The sequence below is a fragment of the Peromyscus eremicus genome, chromosome X (assembly GCF_949786415.1).
Source record: "Peromyscus eremicus chromosome X, PerEre_H2_v1, whole genome shotgun sequence".
NCBI lineage: Eukaryota > Metazoa > Chordata > Mammalia > Rodentia > Cricetidae > Peromyscus > Peromyscus eremicus.
The window spans coordinates 127,786,216-127,801,069 of NC_081439.1; the positions used below are offsets into that span (position 1 = coordinate 127,786,216).

The following is a 14,854-nucleotide window of genomic DNA, read 5'->3' on the forward strand; positions in this document are numbered from 1 at the left end:
AAGCTAAATCTACCACACAGTACAATGCACTGTTTGGAGAAACCTCTGTGTAACTTGGCAGGAATCCACCATGCTGTAGCTCATGCCTACATGCTGTGAACCCACCATACTGTAGCTCATGGCTTGCCTAAGACACAAGAAGATGTTTTCAGCTCTGTTTCAGAATTTTTTTAAAGCTTTCTCAGGTTTCAGGTGGAAACTCTCACCCCTCATTGGGTGCCATTTGTAGTCAGATGGTTCTTAGGTCCCACCAAGCCCCCACAGTCCTGTGGCACCCTTACAGAATAATAACTCAGAGGCTTATATTAATTATAACTGCTCAGCCATTAGCTCAGGCTTATTACTGACTAGCTCTTACACTTAAATTAACTCATAATTATTATTTATGTTTAGCCATGTGGCTTGGTACCTTTTCTCAGTTCTGCCTTGTCACCTTGCTTCCTCTGTGTCTGTCTGGTGACTCTTGACTCAGCCCTTCCTCTTCCCAGAATTCTCCTTGTCTGAGTATCCCACCTATATTCCTTGCCTGGCTACTGGCCAATCAGTGTTTTATTTACCAACCAATCAGAGAAACACATATTCACAGCATACAGAAAGACATCCCATAGCATACTGGTGCTATTAAGAAGGAGAAAATGGGGAAAATGGCGAGGAGGAGAGAGTTTCCTGGCAAGTGGGGTAAAATGGCAACACAGAGGGAAAGGGAGAGAAGGGTATCTGAAAAAGCCATAGGGAAATCATATTAACTTTTATTTACTTACTATTTTATATATGTATACATATATGTCTATGTATAAATTTAACATATACATAAATATATTTTTAAATAAAGTTACATCACTTAGAGTGAAAATGCTCCCCTTCCAAAGCCACAGACTATTGGTGAAATTATTAAGGCCACTCCACGTAGTTAAAAGGAGATTTATTTAATGGCAGAACTTACAAATTAAGGGATAGGTAGGTTGCGGGGTCTGGGGAAGGTGTATCGCAGTCCAGTGGTGTTCTCTGGAGCTCTGCTTGGCCCACCTCCACCGTCCAGGGTCCCAGAACAGAGAGAGAGCGCTGGCCCATCCAGATCTCAGGTCTTCAGGTGCCTCCCTTGGCCCTGCCTTGTAGGCGTGACAGTTGCCGAAGTCTCAATGGGGGTTGGAACTTCCAGATCAAAGCTGGAATGGCTACCCACTACAATAGACTATCTAACAAAAACCCCAGTGTGAGGCATGGGAAACCTTCTTTTGAGTTGTTGGTCAGAGGAGTTCAAGCAATTCCTAAAACAATACCAAAAATTGAAGGTAAGACATTATATTGTTGAAAATACCATATACTTCAGACACAGAACTTGGAGGAATTGAGCTGGAACTGACCTGGAAACTTCCTCCCTGAGGACTGACAAGCTTTCATAGCACTGAGAGGAGCTCTGCAATATGACAATGGAGAAAAGCAATCAGCAATCCTACCCAGCTTTAACACCTAGGAATCACAACAGTAACCAGAATGGCAAGAGATTCTGGAAGGTGCAATAGTGGCATATATATCTTGAGGGTAACCAACAGCTATCTAGTTGGACTTAAGACCCAGTAAACAGGAAGGAATTTATGGTAAACATGGTAAATCCAGCCTACTATCTGTGGCTGGTGAGGTCATGGACCCTAGAGAAGATCTTACTATTGTCACTTTCCTAAACCATTGTCATTTCTAACAGCATTCTAAAACTTATCCTTATACCCACAGATAAGTTTAATTTTCACCCCTCATCAAAGAAGCTTCTCTTTTTTGCAATAGCTGGAGACCATTACAGAAAGCCATTAAGTGGTCAAAATACTGAAAATAACTAACTGTGGGTTACCAACACTATTGATACATCTATAACACAACCCATACACCTAAGGTTCAGGGAACATCACAGAAGAGGGGTGGGAAGAGTTTAAGCGCCAGGATGCCAAGACATCTACTATGAATCAGGAAAGCTGCACCCATGAAATTTCAACAGTATGGTTGCCTAAACAAGATATGAAAATTGGCAATACCAATTGGCATGCCAGCATGGATGGAAGAATTTTATAAGGCCCAATCCCTAAATGAAGAAGTATAGGCCATTAATCACTGCTGAGAAATTGAGAATCAATCTGTTCCAGGGAAGAGACACATGAAGTGATCCAATCCCAAGTGATCAGTCCTAAACATATATACATGTGAGTAACACTAAATGAGCTCCACAGATTGTGTGTGTGTATAACAACAATAATTGAAGAATAAGAAGCCATGAATTTGAGGAATGAGGGTAAATATGAGAGGAGTTGGAGGGAAGAGAGGAAGGTAGTAAATAATGCAAATATAGTAATCATATGAGATTCTTAAAAGTAAATTAAATATATTTTAAAGAAAGAAAAATGTCCCCTGATGTCAGAACATGGTCCAAGAATGAAGTTGTGTGAGGATATTTGCTTGTCAGAAAACTCCAAGAAAATAAGACAAGAGTCTTGTAACCTCAGTTTCTTCAAAACCATGGAATTGTGCTTAGTTTGTGCTTTCATGTCTCTACCAGGTGTAGCAGATAGAAATGAGTTTAAATTCAGATTATTCATTACAAGTGCCTATTGTTATCGTTTATATGGCTCTATAGGAAAACATGTTTTTGCCATGTGTGGCTTGTCCTTGTGATTGGACACTTTACTCATGTGACTCTTCTTAGCTCTTGGAGTATAAATTGTCTGATGCTCCAAATAAAGTTAGCTATTGCATATGACTTTAGTCTGCCTCATTTATTGACTCCATCATTTCAAGCCATGACACCCTGAGAACCACAGGCCTAGGAAATGTTTTCATGCCTTAGGTGACATAGAGTATACCACACCTAGAAGCAGATTATTCCAACCTTTAACTGCTGTTTTTCCCTTTACCTAGTTGCAGTTGCATAGCTAGATTTCCAAGAGAAGTGAATGAGCCTGCTTCCTGTTTCTATTGTTAACTACAAAGCAAAATGAGAGGGCTGCCATTGTCCACAGAGGTACTCAAGTGCAACTCACTACCAATCCTCAAGAAGTCCTTATATGAGGGGAGAAAGAGGACCAAAGGGAAAGAAGAGAGAGAACAAGAGAAAGTAATAAGGGGAGACAAATATCATGTTTTCTGTCATATACAAAATCTAGAATACACACACACACACACACACACACATACACACACACACACACAGAGACACACAGAGAGAAACAGAGAGACAGAGACAGAGAGAGGAAGAGAGAGAGAGAATGGTGTTCTAGTTTGTTTCTCTGTTGATGTGATAAAAACTGATCAAAAACAATTTGGGGGAGAGAAGGGTTTATGTAATTTACAGATTATAGTTCATCACCAAGGAAATCCAGGGCAAGAATTAAAGGCAGGAACTGAAGCAGAGGCCATGAAGAAACACTGCATGGCCTTGCTTCCCATGACTTGCTCAGCTACTTTCTTATAAAACACAGGCCAACCTATGGTGATATTTTAGTTGTACTGAAATGTGATTTTATTTGTATGTTAATAAATAAAGTTGCCTGTGAGTCAGAGCTAATAGCAAGCCATTGCAGAAACTGGGTGGTGGTGGTCCACGCCTTTAATTCCAGCTCTTGGGAGGCAGAGCTAGGTGGATCTCTGTGTGTTCAAGGATACAGCCAGCATGGAGACACATGCCTTTAATCTCAATACCAACCATAGAAGACCTGGAGGTCTGTACAGACAGGCAGCAATGAGGAGGTCATGTGGTTGGGTTTACAACCAATGAGAAGGCAGAATAGGAAGTCTATAAAAAACACAGACAGACAGGAAGTAGCTCACTTGCTGAAGAGGACAACAGCAGCAGTGAAAGGTAAGGTTTTTAGCTCTGACCTCTCAGGCTTTCATCTCTGCATTGGCTATGTGTTTCCTATTTAACAAGACCGTTCATCTACACCCACCTGCTGTCAACACTAGCCAGGACCTTCCTCCATTAATTAGCAATCAAGAAAACGCTCCCACAGACATTCCACTGGCTGATCTGATGGAGACAATTCCTTAGATGGGATTCCATCTTCCCATGTATGTTTAGTTTTTATCAAGTTCACAAAAACTATGACAGAGGGTATTTGGCCAGAGAAAGGAGACCAACATGGTGGTGGATGACAAAGGAGAATAGAGGAGCAAATATGAACAAAACATAATTACATAGAGGTATAAAATACCAAACAAAAAACACCACTTTATACTCTGAAAAAAATTATGCAACAGAAAAGAAATTCCTGAGCAATACCCACAGCACAGCAGCCTTAGACTCACACAAGTAAGAATGGGTTAGGAACCTGGAAAGAACAAATATGGGCAATGGTATCACAATTTGGTCAACAGTGTCATTCATTTTAAGGAAGCACTGAGAAGCCCTGACAAAACAGCAAGAACTGTACACACAGTAACAATGGTAAATTTAGCAGAACTTACTCATATGAAAACTCAGGCTGCTCTTAACACAAATACAAGGGCATGCTTTTCAAAAGTGTGAAAGAGATGAATTCATAAAACCTGCTAAGTAAATGTGTTTTGAATATAAATAACCTGCAAAGAGCTCCTTCCAAAACATACCACAAAGGGCAATAAATTAGTGCAAGGGTTTTGTAAAGGCCAGCATAGTCCTGCTCCAAACCCTCTTACCAACATAAATCATAGTCTCTGGATTCTAGAGAAGGAAGAAAGCAAAGTAAGTAATCCTAGGCTCATCTTAACTCTTGCTTCCTTAGCATGTGATGATATTTCACTAGACCTTCTTAGTGGTGAGACTCCTAAGTGGGTCCTGCTACACTTCCCAGAGCCTGACTCCTGAGGTTAGTCTCAAAGATGCCTTATCTGGTGCCAACCTTAACTACCTTTGTTTCCTCTAATCTGGACTTTTCTCCCATCAGAGGTTAAGAAACTTTGCCTAGAATACAGAATCTAAAATTAGCATCTTTGCCAAGCACAAGAATCTCAGCACTCAGAATGCTGAATCAGAAAGATTCGAGGCCAGCCTATGCTACATAGTAAGACCCTGTCTCAAAAAAAGTCAATAAAAAATAGAGACTTACATTATGGCTGAGAGTGGTCTCAGGCAATATTTGAAGTTACATCTGGAAAACTCTGAACCCTCAAGAAAACTATTGACAGTGGTCTCCTTGTCACAAAGACTGGCCTGTATTTTTTCAAAAACTCAAGCAGTACATGGCATCTGCTACATCTAGTGCATGAAAGAACAAGGAAGCTAGATGGAGCTTTCAGTGGCATGTGTAAAGGCAATACCCAGAAGCAGTGAGAACTCTGACCCATAGTAGCCACACAGGTCATCTGAAGGTACCAACTGATGACAGCTTTCTGCTTCACATGCACATATGGAGCAGAAAAAAAAAACCTACCCTGGAGTCCCCATAGACAGCTGAGAGTAGGCTAAGCTGATAGTTTTTACAATAGGTGACAATAGGTAAAAGACAGAGGCTCAACACTAATCTTGGTCCCAGTCTGCCCAGATTTCAAGCCAGAACTCAAGAGACTCCTACAAGAACTGGAGCCCAAATGTTGGACTTTGGGAAGGAAAAGGAGTCAAGCACCCACCTGAGAAGTTATACTAGAAGCCACTCACACAGTGAGGTATGGGTGGATTGAGAACCAAACAGGCATCAGAAAGATTAGACAGAGGGAAGAGCCTCCCACTTACTGCTGTTCAGAAAACTCCTTCTGTAACCCAGGCAAGGCTTCTCCAGCCACTTTGCCATCTCTCACACCACATTCCAACATCTTAATAATGAATGATTAATGTAGTAGACACCAAAAGAATAACAATCATGAATTTGTTCATACATGTTGATAGCAGCCCTGTCAGTGATAGTCAAAGATACAAACAACCCATCCATGGATGAATAGATAAGCAAAATGTGGTAAATATATACAATGGAATAATATTCAGCCTCAAGAGGAAAGATACTTCTAACATTCTATAACATGGTACAATACTGAAGGCATTATAAGGACTGCAATAATCTAGTCACAAAATTTCCCAACTGTATGTCTACACATCTATGGTACCTTAGAATAGTCCAAGCCACAGAAAAAGTGAGTATCATGGTAGTAGCTGTTAGAAGTGGAGATTTAGGGGGCTGGAGAGATGGCTCAGCAGTCAAGAGCACTGGCTGCTCTTCCAGAGGACCTGGGTTCAATTCCCAGCACCCACATGAAGGCTCACAACTGCCTGTAACTCCAGTTCCAGGGGTCTGACAACCTCACAGACATACATGCAGACAAATAAAAAAGTATGTAGATAAATAAATAAATAAATCATTTTTAAAAAAAAAAAGAAGTGGAGATTTACTATTTAGTAGGACAGAGTCAATTTTGCGAGAACAAAGTTCTCTGGATGGATAGTGGTGATTAAAGCACAGCAATGTAATTTTACTTAATGCCATAGAAGTAAACCAATAAAAGCAGTAAAGATAGGACAGTTCAGTGGCACATAGCTTTAATCCCAGTATTTAGAAGGCAGAGGCAGGGTCTCTGAGTTCAAGGCCATCTTAATCTACATATTAAGTTCCAGGCCAGCAGGACTACACAATTAGACTGTCTCAAGAAAAATGGTTAATCAACATAAAACCAGATACACTGAATCTGATAAAAGAGGAAGTGAGGAGTAGCCTTGAACACATTGGCACAGGAGACAACTTCCTGAACAGAACACCAATAATGCAGGCACTAAGATCGACAATTAATAAATGAGACCTCATGAAACTGAAAAGCTTCTGTAAGGCAAAGGACACTATCAAAAGAACAAAACTACAGTATGGGAAAAGATCTTCACCAAACCCATGTCTGACAGAGGAATAATATCCAAAATACACAAAGAACTCAAGAAACTAGACATAAAAAAATCAAATTAAAAAATGGGGTACTGACCTAAACAGAGAATTCTCAACAGAGGAAATATCAAATGGCCAAGAATCACTTAAAGAAATGTTCATTATCCTTAGCTATCAGGGAAATGCAAATCAAAAGGACTCTGATTCTATCTTACACCTATTAGAATGGCTAAGATCAAAAACACAAGTGACTGCTTATGCTGGAGAGGATGTGGAGCAAGAGGAATATTCCTCCACTGCTGGTGGGAATGCAAACTTGTACAGCCACTTTGGAAATCAATATGGTGGTTTCTTAGAAAACAGGGAATCAATACACATAAAGACCCAGCTATACCAATTCTAGGCATATACCCAAAGGACACTCCACCATACCACAAGGACACTTGCTCAATTATGTTCACAGCAGCCTTATTCATAGTAGCCACAAACTAGAAACAACCTAGATGTTCCTCAACTGAAAAATGGATAAAAAAAAAATGTGGTACATTTTCACAATGTAATATTACTCAGCTGTAAAAAAAAAAAAAATGACATCAGGAAATTTGTTGGCAAATGGATGGAACTAGAAAAGATCATTCTGAGTGAGGTAACCCAGATCCAGACAGATAATCATGGTATGTTATCACGTATAAGTGGATATCAGCCATAAAGGATAACCACGCTATAATCCACAGACCCAGAGAGAAGCTAAGTAATAAGGAGGGCTCAGTGCAGGATGCATGAATCTCATTGTGTAGGAGAAATAGAATGGACATTGCACGTGGACAGGAGGAGGGGTCTGGATGGGGGGTGGTGATGGGAACAGGAGGGATTAGGTCGGGAGAGGATGGAAGGAGAGAAATCTGGGGGCATCTCTGGGATGAGCTAGAAAGAACAATGGAAACTCCCAGGAATACATGAGGATGACCCTAGCTAAGACTCCCAGCAATGGGGGACATGGAGTCTCCACAGGCAAGACTTCAAGGGGAGGGACTGGTATACCAATTCAACCACAAACCCTTCAACCTACAATTTGTCCTGCCTACAAGATGTACCAGGGTAAAGAGGATGCAGAAATTGTGGGAGTGACCAATTAGTGACTAGCATAGCTAGAGACATATACCCTGAGAGGGAGCTTACCCCTGAGGTCCAGGACCCAGAGGCAGGATACCCCAGAGACCTAGGATAGAACCAAACACAAATTGGCAAAAAAAAAAGTCAATGAAGTGATTCCTAATGATATTCTACTATAATCATAGACTCATGCCTAGCCTAACTGTTATCAGAGAGGCTTCACCCAGCAACTGATGGAAAGAGATACAGAAACCCACAGCCAAATGTTAGGCGGATCTCAGGGAATCCTGTGGAAGAGGGGAAGGATTGTAGGACCCCATGGTATTAAGGGGAGCACAAGAAAATCCATAGAACCAACTAATGGTGACTCATAGGGGCTCACAGAGACTGAACCAACAATAAGGGAGCCTGCATGAGTCTGACCTGGGACCTCTACAAATGTATTACAGTTGTGTAACTTAGTCTTCCTGTGAGACTCCGAACAGCGAGAGCAGGGGCAGTCTCTTACTGTGTTGCCTGCTTTGGGGGCCCCTTTCCCCCTACCAGATTGCTTCACCCACCTTAATAGAAGAGAAGGGGCCTAGTCTCACTGCAACATGACATACCATTCTGGCTGATATCTATGGGAGGCACACCTTTATCTGAAGAGAAACAGCGGAGGAGTTGATAGGGCGGGGGGATGGAAGAGGAGGAACTGGGAAGAGGGGAGGGAGGGGAAACTTGGATTGAGATGTAAAAAATAAATAAACAAAAAAAGTGGTTAAGATGGTAAATTCTATGACATGTATTTTACTAATATTTAAATGTATATTAAAATTTGAGAATTTTTGTCAAAAACAGACTAGTACAGGAAAGATGGTAGTTATGTATTGCCCAGAGTCCTGGGAAGACTACATCCAGTGTGGGATATCTGAGGGGAAAAATCTATGTACACTATGCTCTTATGTATGTTAACTTTATTCCTCTGAGAAAAAAATTCTGTTTATACAGCCATAGCTCTGTCAGGCATTCAGGGCAGGAATAAATCTAGATACGCCAAGCTCTTTATCTATCTACTTTATTTCTCTTGGATGAAATTCTGTCTACATAGCTTCAGTTCCATCCTGACACTCAGTTTCTCTTTGTCCCCTCTTTTACTGTCCTCTCATAGTCCTGCTAACAACTAAGCTCTTACGCTTCCAACCTCATCTTCGTCCTCTGTTTCTATGCCCTCCATCTCTACTTGCTCTCTACTCCTGGCTCTGATGAACTCTTCAAGAGTTCTGCATTACCATCTACAAAACCTCTGTGTTGTTCCCTTCTCCCTGGTCATGCAGTTCTGTCTGCCTCTATGGAAAATGCCTGTTTCTTCTTCCCCTGGCCACTCACCCTACCTTACACCTTGATATGTAAAAACCTCCTTTGTTCTCAGTCAATTGTTCAGGAGAGCCACTAGGCCTCAAGGCAAGGGGAGGGTCAGAGCTTCATTTGCAAAAGAAACAAAGCTATGCATCTACCACCTGCTTGGCTCTGCCTACAAGACCTTATCCAAGTACTGGCCCAAGCAGTACGTTCACACACACATTCTATAGGAATTGTGAGAATAAGAAATTCATAACAAGGCACAGCTGAATATTAAGCTGTATAACACTGTGGGAACCCATTTTCAGGTTCCTCGTGGCTTTACCCAGCAGGTCCACATAGAGAGGATGATTAGGACCACAGGCCTGAGTGCAGGTGTCTAAGATGGTCTGCACTTAGCTGTGTTGGGGGGAGGTCTTTTGCTCCACCCCTTGGCATCTCTATAAATACCCTGGGGCAGAGACAGTCAGGGCCTGCTGGAAAAGGTTCCAGGCCCTCTCCAGGCTATCCTTTATTTTCTGTTTATCTCCACAATCTAGATCCTTCTATCTAATATTTCCTGCTGCTAGCACTCAAGAAAACTCTGGGGAACTGTAGGGTTGGTGGGTAAACGCCCCACAGAATGGTGCCATGAACAGAGACTAAAGAAAAAAAAGGGGGGGACTAAAGACAAATAAACAGGGACTAAAGACTAAGTAACAGGGACTAAAGAAAAGGAAAATAATAGTTTTATTACAGAGTTTTTGGCGAAAGAGTGAGTCAGCCCTGTCAGTGGAAAGTGGCATGCCAGTGTTATGGAATATATATATATATATTATTGAGGGGGAGGGGTTTTATCCTTGAGAGAAAAAGAAAATGACTGGAACGATGTCCAATGCTGCAGCGCAAAATTCTCTTCTGTCAAAATTTTCTATCTTCTATCACTTTCTCAATTTCTATCTGTGAAAAATAAGTATAAGGTATAGGGTAGTAATATAGTGTAGGAAAAACTTAGAAGTGTAAGATCATGTAGAAAAAAATAAGTAAGGCAACTAGACAGAAAAACTCTTCAGTTTTCTAACTTTGGGGGCTATGAATGCAAACTTTGGGAAAAAAATCTTTCTTTGGGCTTTATGGATAGTAAAAAAGCTCTTCTTTGAGCTTATGGGGAAGAAAAAGTTTCCTATGGAAGCTTTTGTCCTGAGGACAGCTGAAATACTAAGTCCAAGCAGCAGGACAAAGTGTTTTCTCCCTGAGGCAAAAATGGGGGGTGTAAAAAGCCAAAAAGTTTAAAGTTCAAACATTTTGGGAAAAGTTGGTCTTTCTCTCTTGGGGGAAAAATCTTTCTCTTAAACTAAAAGCTTTCCTTGGAAAATGTGGGGGGGAAAATCGCTCTAAAAAGCCTTAATCTTTCTCAAAAGCTCTCTTAAACTTAAAAAACTAAAGCCTTTCAGAACTCTCTCTCAAAAGGACAAAAATTAGAATCACCTGAAGATATTAGTATGGGGACCAACTGTGATTAGCTCTAAGGGAAAACAACAAACTTCTTAAGACAGCAAAACCTCTCTAAGTTCTCTTTCAAGATTTAAAAATCCTCCCTGCAATGCAGAAGACAGGGACAAGTTCCTAAAATCCTCTTCTAAGCTTTGTCTCTTCAAGCTAGTAAAAGGCAGTGGGTCAAAGTACCCTGAGGGAAACCCTTGGGAGAGTGTAGGTAAAGAGCTACAGAGAGCCCAATAGAGCAGGAAACTTTAACTGAGAAAGGCAAAAAAGCCAAGCTTTTCAGTTACAGCCAAGCTAAGGCATCAAGGGTTTTGTTTGAGTGAGCATTTCAGAATGAAAAGGTGCTCCTAATCGTCCTAATGCAAAGATCCCCTGAAGCAATGCAAACTGTTAGCATTGTATCCTAGCTTCTGACCAAAATCCCAGAGGTGACTAGCCAGCATCTCTGAGTTGAAATGCATTTCTGGGATACTAGGATTCCTGCAGTAGTAAACTTCCTGGAGCGCACAGCTGAGTCAGGAAGGTGCAGGACCCAGGGGAAGATTGCTAATGAACAAACAAAGCTAAAGCTGGTGGGAATGGCACAGTTGTCTGCTCTCCTACAAGTCCCAGGATGATAGGTCCACAGCTGAAAAAAAAATCTGAGAAAAAGCTTTTCTATCAGAGTAACGACCTATCTGGGAAAACAGTAAAGCTGAACTGTGTCTGAAGCAGTTGTGCTGCTGAGTCAGAATGCTGTCTGGGGAAAGAGCCCAGCCAGGGCAGAACAGAACTATCCAGGAGTAAAGCTTTCTTTTCTATCCGAGAAACCATCTCTTTGAGAAAAGCTTTGTTTCAACTGACTCCCAGTGAGATGAGGGAGTGTAGCCCTGAGGGGTGATTGCCTCTGGCATAAGCTCTGTCCTTGAGCACCCAGAGAAACAAACACAACCCACTGATGGACTGGGCCAGGTGAAGGCCTGATGAGGCAAAACACCTGTCCTAATGCTAGCTTAGATATGGCAAAAACCCCTCTTGCTAAGCTTTATTTATGAACAAAAACCTCAGACCCTGAAAACAGAAATGGACAAAAAGCCCCTACCTTCAGTACCAGGGAAAGCCGCCACTGTAGTGTCAGAAACTGTTTCTAGGTTAGAGGGAGTAAACTGAGACCAAACTGGGTACTGTCAGGGAGAAAGACTCTGAAGAAACAGAGAAGGGACAGATTCCTCCCCCAGAAAATGCATGACCTGACAAAGCTGCTAGAGTTTGAGGCAGATTCCGGAGGGAAAAAAAAGCTCCTGTTGTGCCCAGATTGTAACCCCAAAGAGACCACCGAAGACCATAGGTGTCCAGAATGCAACAGCAAGTTTTATTCTGTACATACAAGTCTAGACAGGGAACTCATTCCTACACCCAATACAGTGAGGCAGGGAGGAGTTGCTCTTTCTTTGTGTGGCTAGCTATTTAAAGGCAAAACCCACAAGCCCTTCAGGGGGATTGGGAGGGGTTTTGCATGGGTGCAACTCAGATTGGTTTATTTTTATCTCTGTTCTCTTTTAATTGGGTGAGGGTATGTAACCTTTGAATTTACTGGTAGGTGGTTACAATTATCACTTTGGGGGCAGTCCAGCACAAGTCCCAGGCTTTGTCCTTGAGCCGCCATGGGGGCTGGCTGGCCAAGCACATACTGACTGTGGGGGCTGGCTCAGTGGTCCAGGCTCTGTCCTTGAGCTGCTATGGGGGCTGGCTGGCCTAGCATGTCATGCACATAACTCTAAGTTGGTGAGGGACCCCAGACAGTAAACATCTGGCTGAACTTTGAGCAGTCAGAGTACATGCAGAAAGGGAGCTACTGCAAGGACTAGTCTTTTGTTCGGGCCCTCCCAGAAACTGCTTGCTCAAGTCTCAGGAAACTGAAATTGAGGCCTGATCTCTGAGAGAAGACTGAGCAGCCTGTTATGGCACCTGCTTGGTCCTTTCACCCCTACCTCCAAAGGCAGCTAGCAGAGGTACAGAGCTGCAGACAGATACCTGAAACTCTGCATCTGGGGGGAAAGGGGAACAAGCAAAATATGATAAAGATCTATCAGTGGGAGAAAATCTCTCTGAAGGAGCTATGGAAAAGCTGTTGTAAATGCTTTTGTTTTTCACTGACTGGCAAAGGCAAACACAAGCCCGGAGGAAAGTTGCTATCAAAAATTGCCCACCTCAATGTGCACTAACAAGGCAGGTGCAGTTCTGATTTGGGGGCCAATGTCAAATGAAGGAGAGACACCTGTTGAAGCCAGCTGAGGAGAGAATAGAAATCTCCCAATGTGCCATAGCTGAAAATGTAAAATGCTTGTTCAAATCTCCTGTTGCAAAAGCAAAAAACTTTGTTCAAACCTCCCAGGCAAGAATTTGTAAGCAAGTCTGGTAAAAGAAAACCAGTTGACTCTCAGACCCGAAAAGAACTATGGGAAATGAAGTCCAAAAGCTAGCATGCAATAAGGGACTGATATAAGGGAAATGCATTCTGGGAAAGGTAGTTTTTTCCGCTAAAGATGGCAACGTTGCCCTGAAACATTTTTGTCAGCTCAAAAATACGTTCATGGTAAACTTAAAATACAGCTTTTAAAAAAATAAGGAGGAAAATCGTCTAAGAGTTTAAGTGTCAGTTCCAATGAAAAATTGAAAGGATTTTGAACTAGGTGCTTCGCGGTTTGGGGCTCAGTTGGTAAAATGCTTTATTTACCCTAATAGCTGTGCAAAGTTTTTACAGTAGTTGGATGATAAAAAGCTACCTTTAAGAGCAAACAAATCACTTTAAAATCCTTAAGAAAACAAGGGAAAGCAGTTTATACACTGAACGTTGTCTTAGATATAAAAAAACTTATGCTGAAATTAAAAAAGTTCTTTGAACAAACAGCATGCAATGAGTAATTCCTTTGCAAATCTAATAAGGAGACAAGAAAACAGGCATTCAAAAAGAAATGACTGCTTTATAGATGGGAAACAAACTTCAGAAAATCTAGCTGTCTTAAAAAAGAATTGCTTCACCTGAAAGTTCCTTATAAGAAATTAATGCTAAATATCACGGCTGCTAATAACATCAGGAGTTAAAGCTAATGAAATGAAAATATTAAATCCTGAAAATGCTTTTCCTCAGAGTAAGCTAACGAAAAGATATGTGAGTTTGTAGAAATTATTCTCTTGTTAGAAATCTTTAGGTGTTTGCTAAGTTAAATATATGCTAATGGTAGCCCTATATAAGTTTGTAAAATAGATCTATAGAGTTCCTTTAAGAATATAAGCTTGCAAGAAGTATCTAAGGTAGTCTTAAGACATATAGTAATAAGCTTGTAAGAAGTAAAGAAGCTACTTGTAAATCTAAGTTTAAATAAGAATAAGATGGAATGAATATAAGAAGTATATAAGTAATAAGAAATATATTTGCTAAGTACTTTTATAGTTTGTAGATGTAACCAACTATCTTATTAAATAAAAAACACAGAACCAACGCAAAGAAGAAAGCCAAGAGATCAGAGCTAAGAGACTTACCCACCTGCTGCAGCTATCCTCTTCAGCAAAGAGACCTCTCCAAAAGAGACCTACTTTCTGTCTGTCTTTATAGAGACTTTCTGTTCCGCCTTCTCATTGGTTGTAAACCCAACCACATGACTGCCTCATCACTGCCTGTCTGTACAGACCTCCAGACACACATTGGAGCGTGTGTCTCCAATGCTGGCTGTATCCTTGAACACACAGAGATCTACCTAGCTCTGCCTAACAAGTGCTGGGATTAAAGGCGTGTGCCATGAATGCCCAACTCTGCTATGGCTTGCTATTAGCTCTGACCCCCAGGCAAATTTATTTATTAACATACAATTAACATCAAATTTCGGCCAGGCAGTGGTGGCACACGCCTTTAATCCCAGCACTCGGGAGGCAGAGGCAGGTGGATCTCTGTGAGTTCGAAGCCAGCCTGGTCTCCAAAGCGAGTTCCAGGAAAGGCACAAAGCTACACAGAGAAACCCTGTCTCAATAAATAAATAAATAAATAAATAAATAAATAAATAAATAAATAAATAAATAAATAAATAAATAAATAAAATCACATTTCACTATGAATA

At 41.2% G+C, this 14,854-nt stretch overlaps 1 protein-coding gene across 1 annotated transcript in view; it reads right to left on the reverse strand.

The window, feature by feature from the left end:
• Positions 1-1,363: 1,363 nt before the first annotated feature.
• Positions 1,364-14,854, reverse strand: part of Ids (iduronate 2-sulfatase) — a 54,542-nt gene continuing 41,051 nt past the window's right edge. Inside the window, exon 9 of the mRNA XM_059250370.1 lies at positions 1,364-1,417. Coding sequence (XP_059106353.1) covers positions 1,398-1,417 — 20 coding nt within the window. The 3' untranslated portion in view covers positions 1,364-1,397. The remainder of the gene's footprint in view (positions 1,418-14,854) is intronic.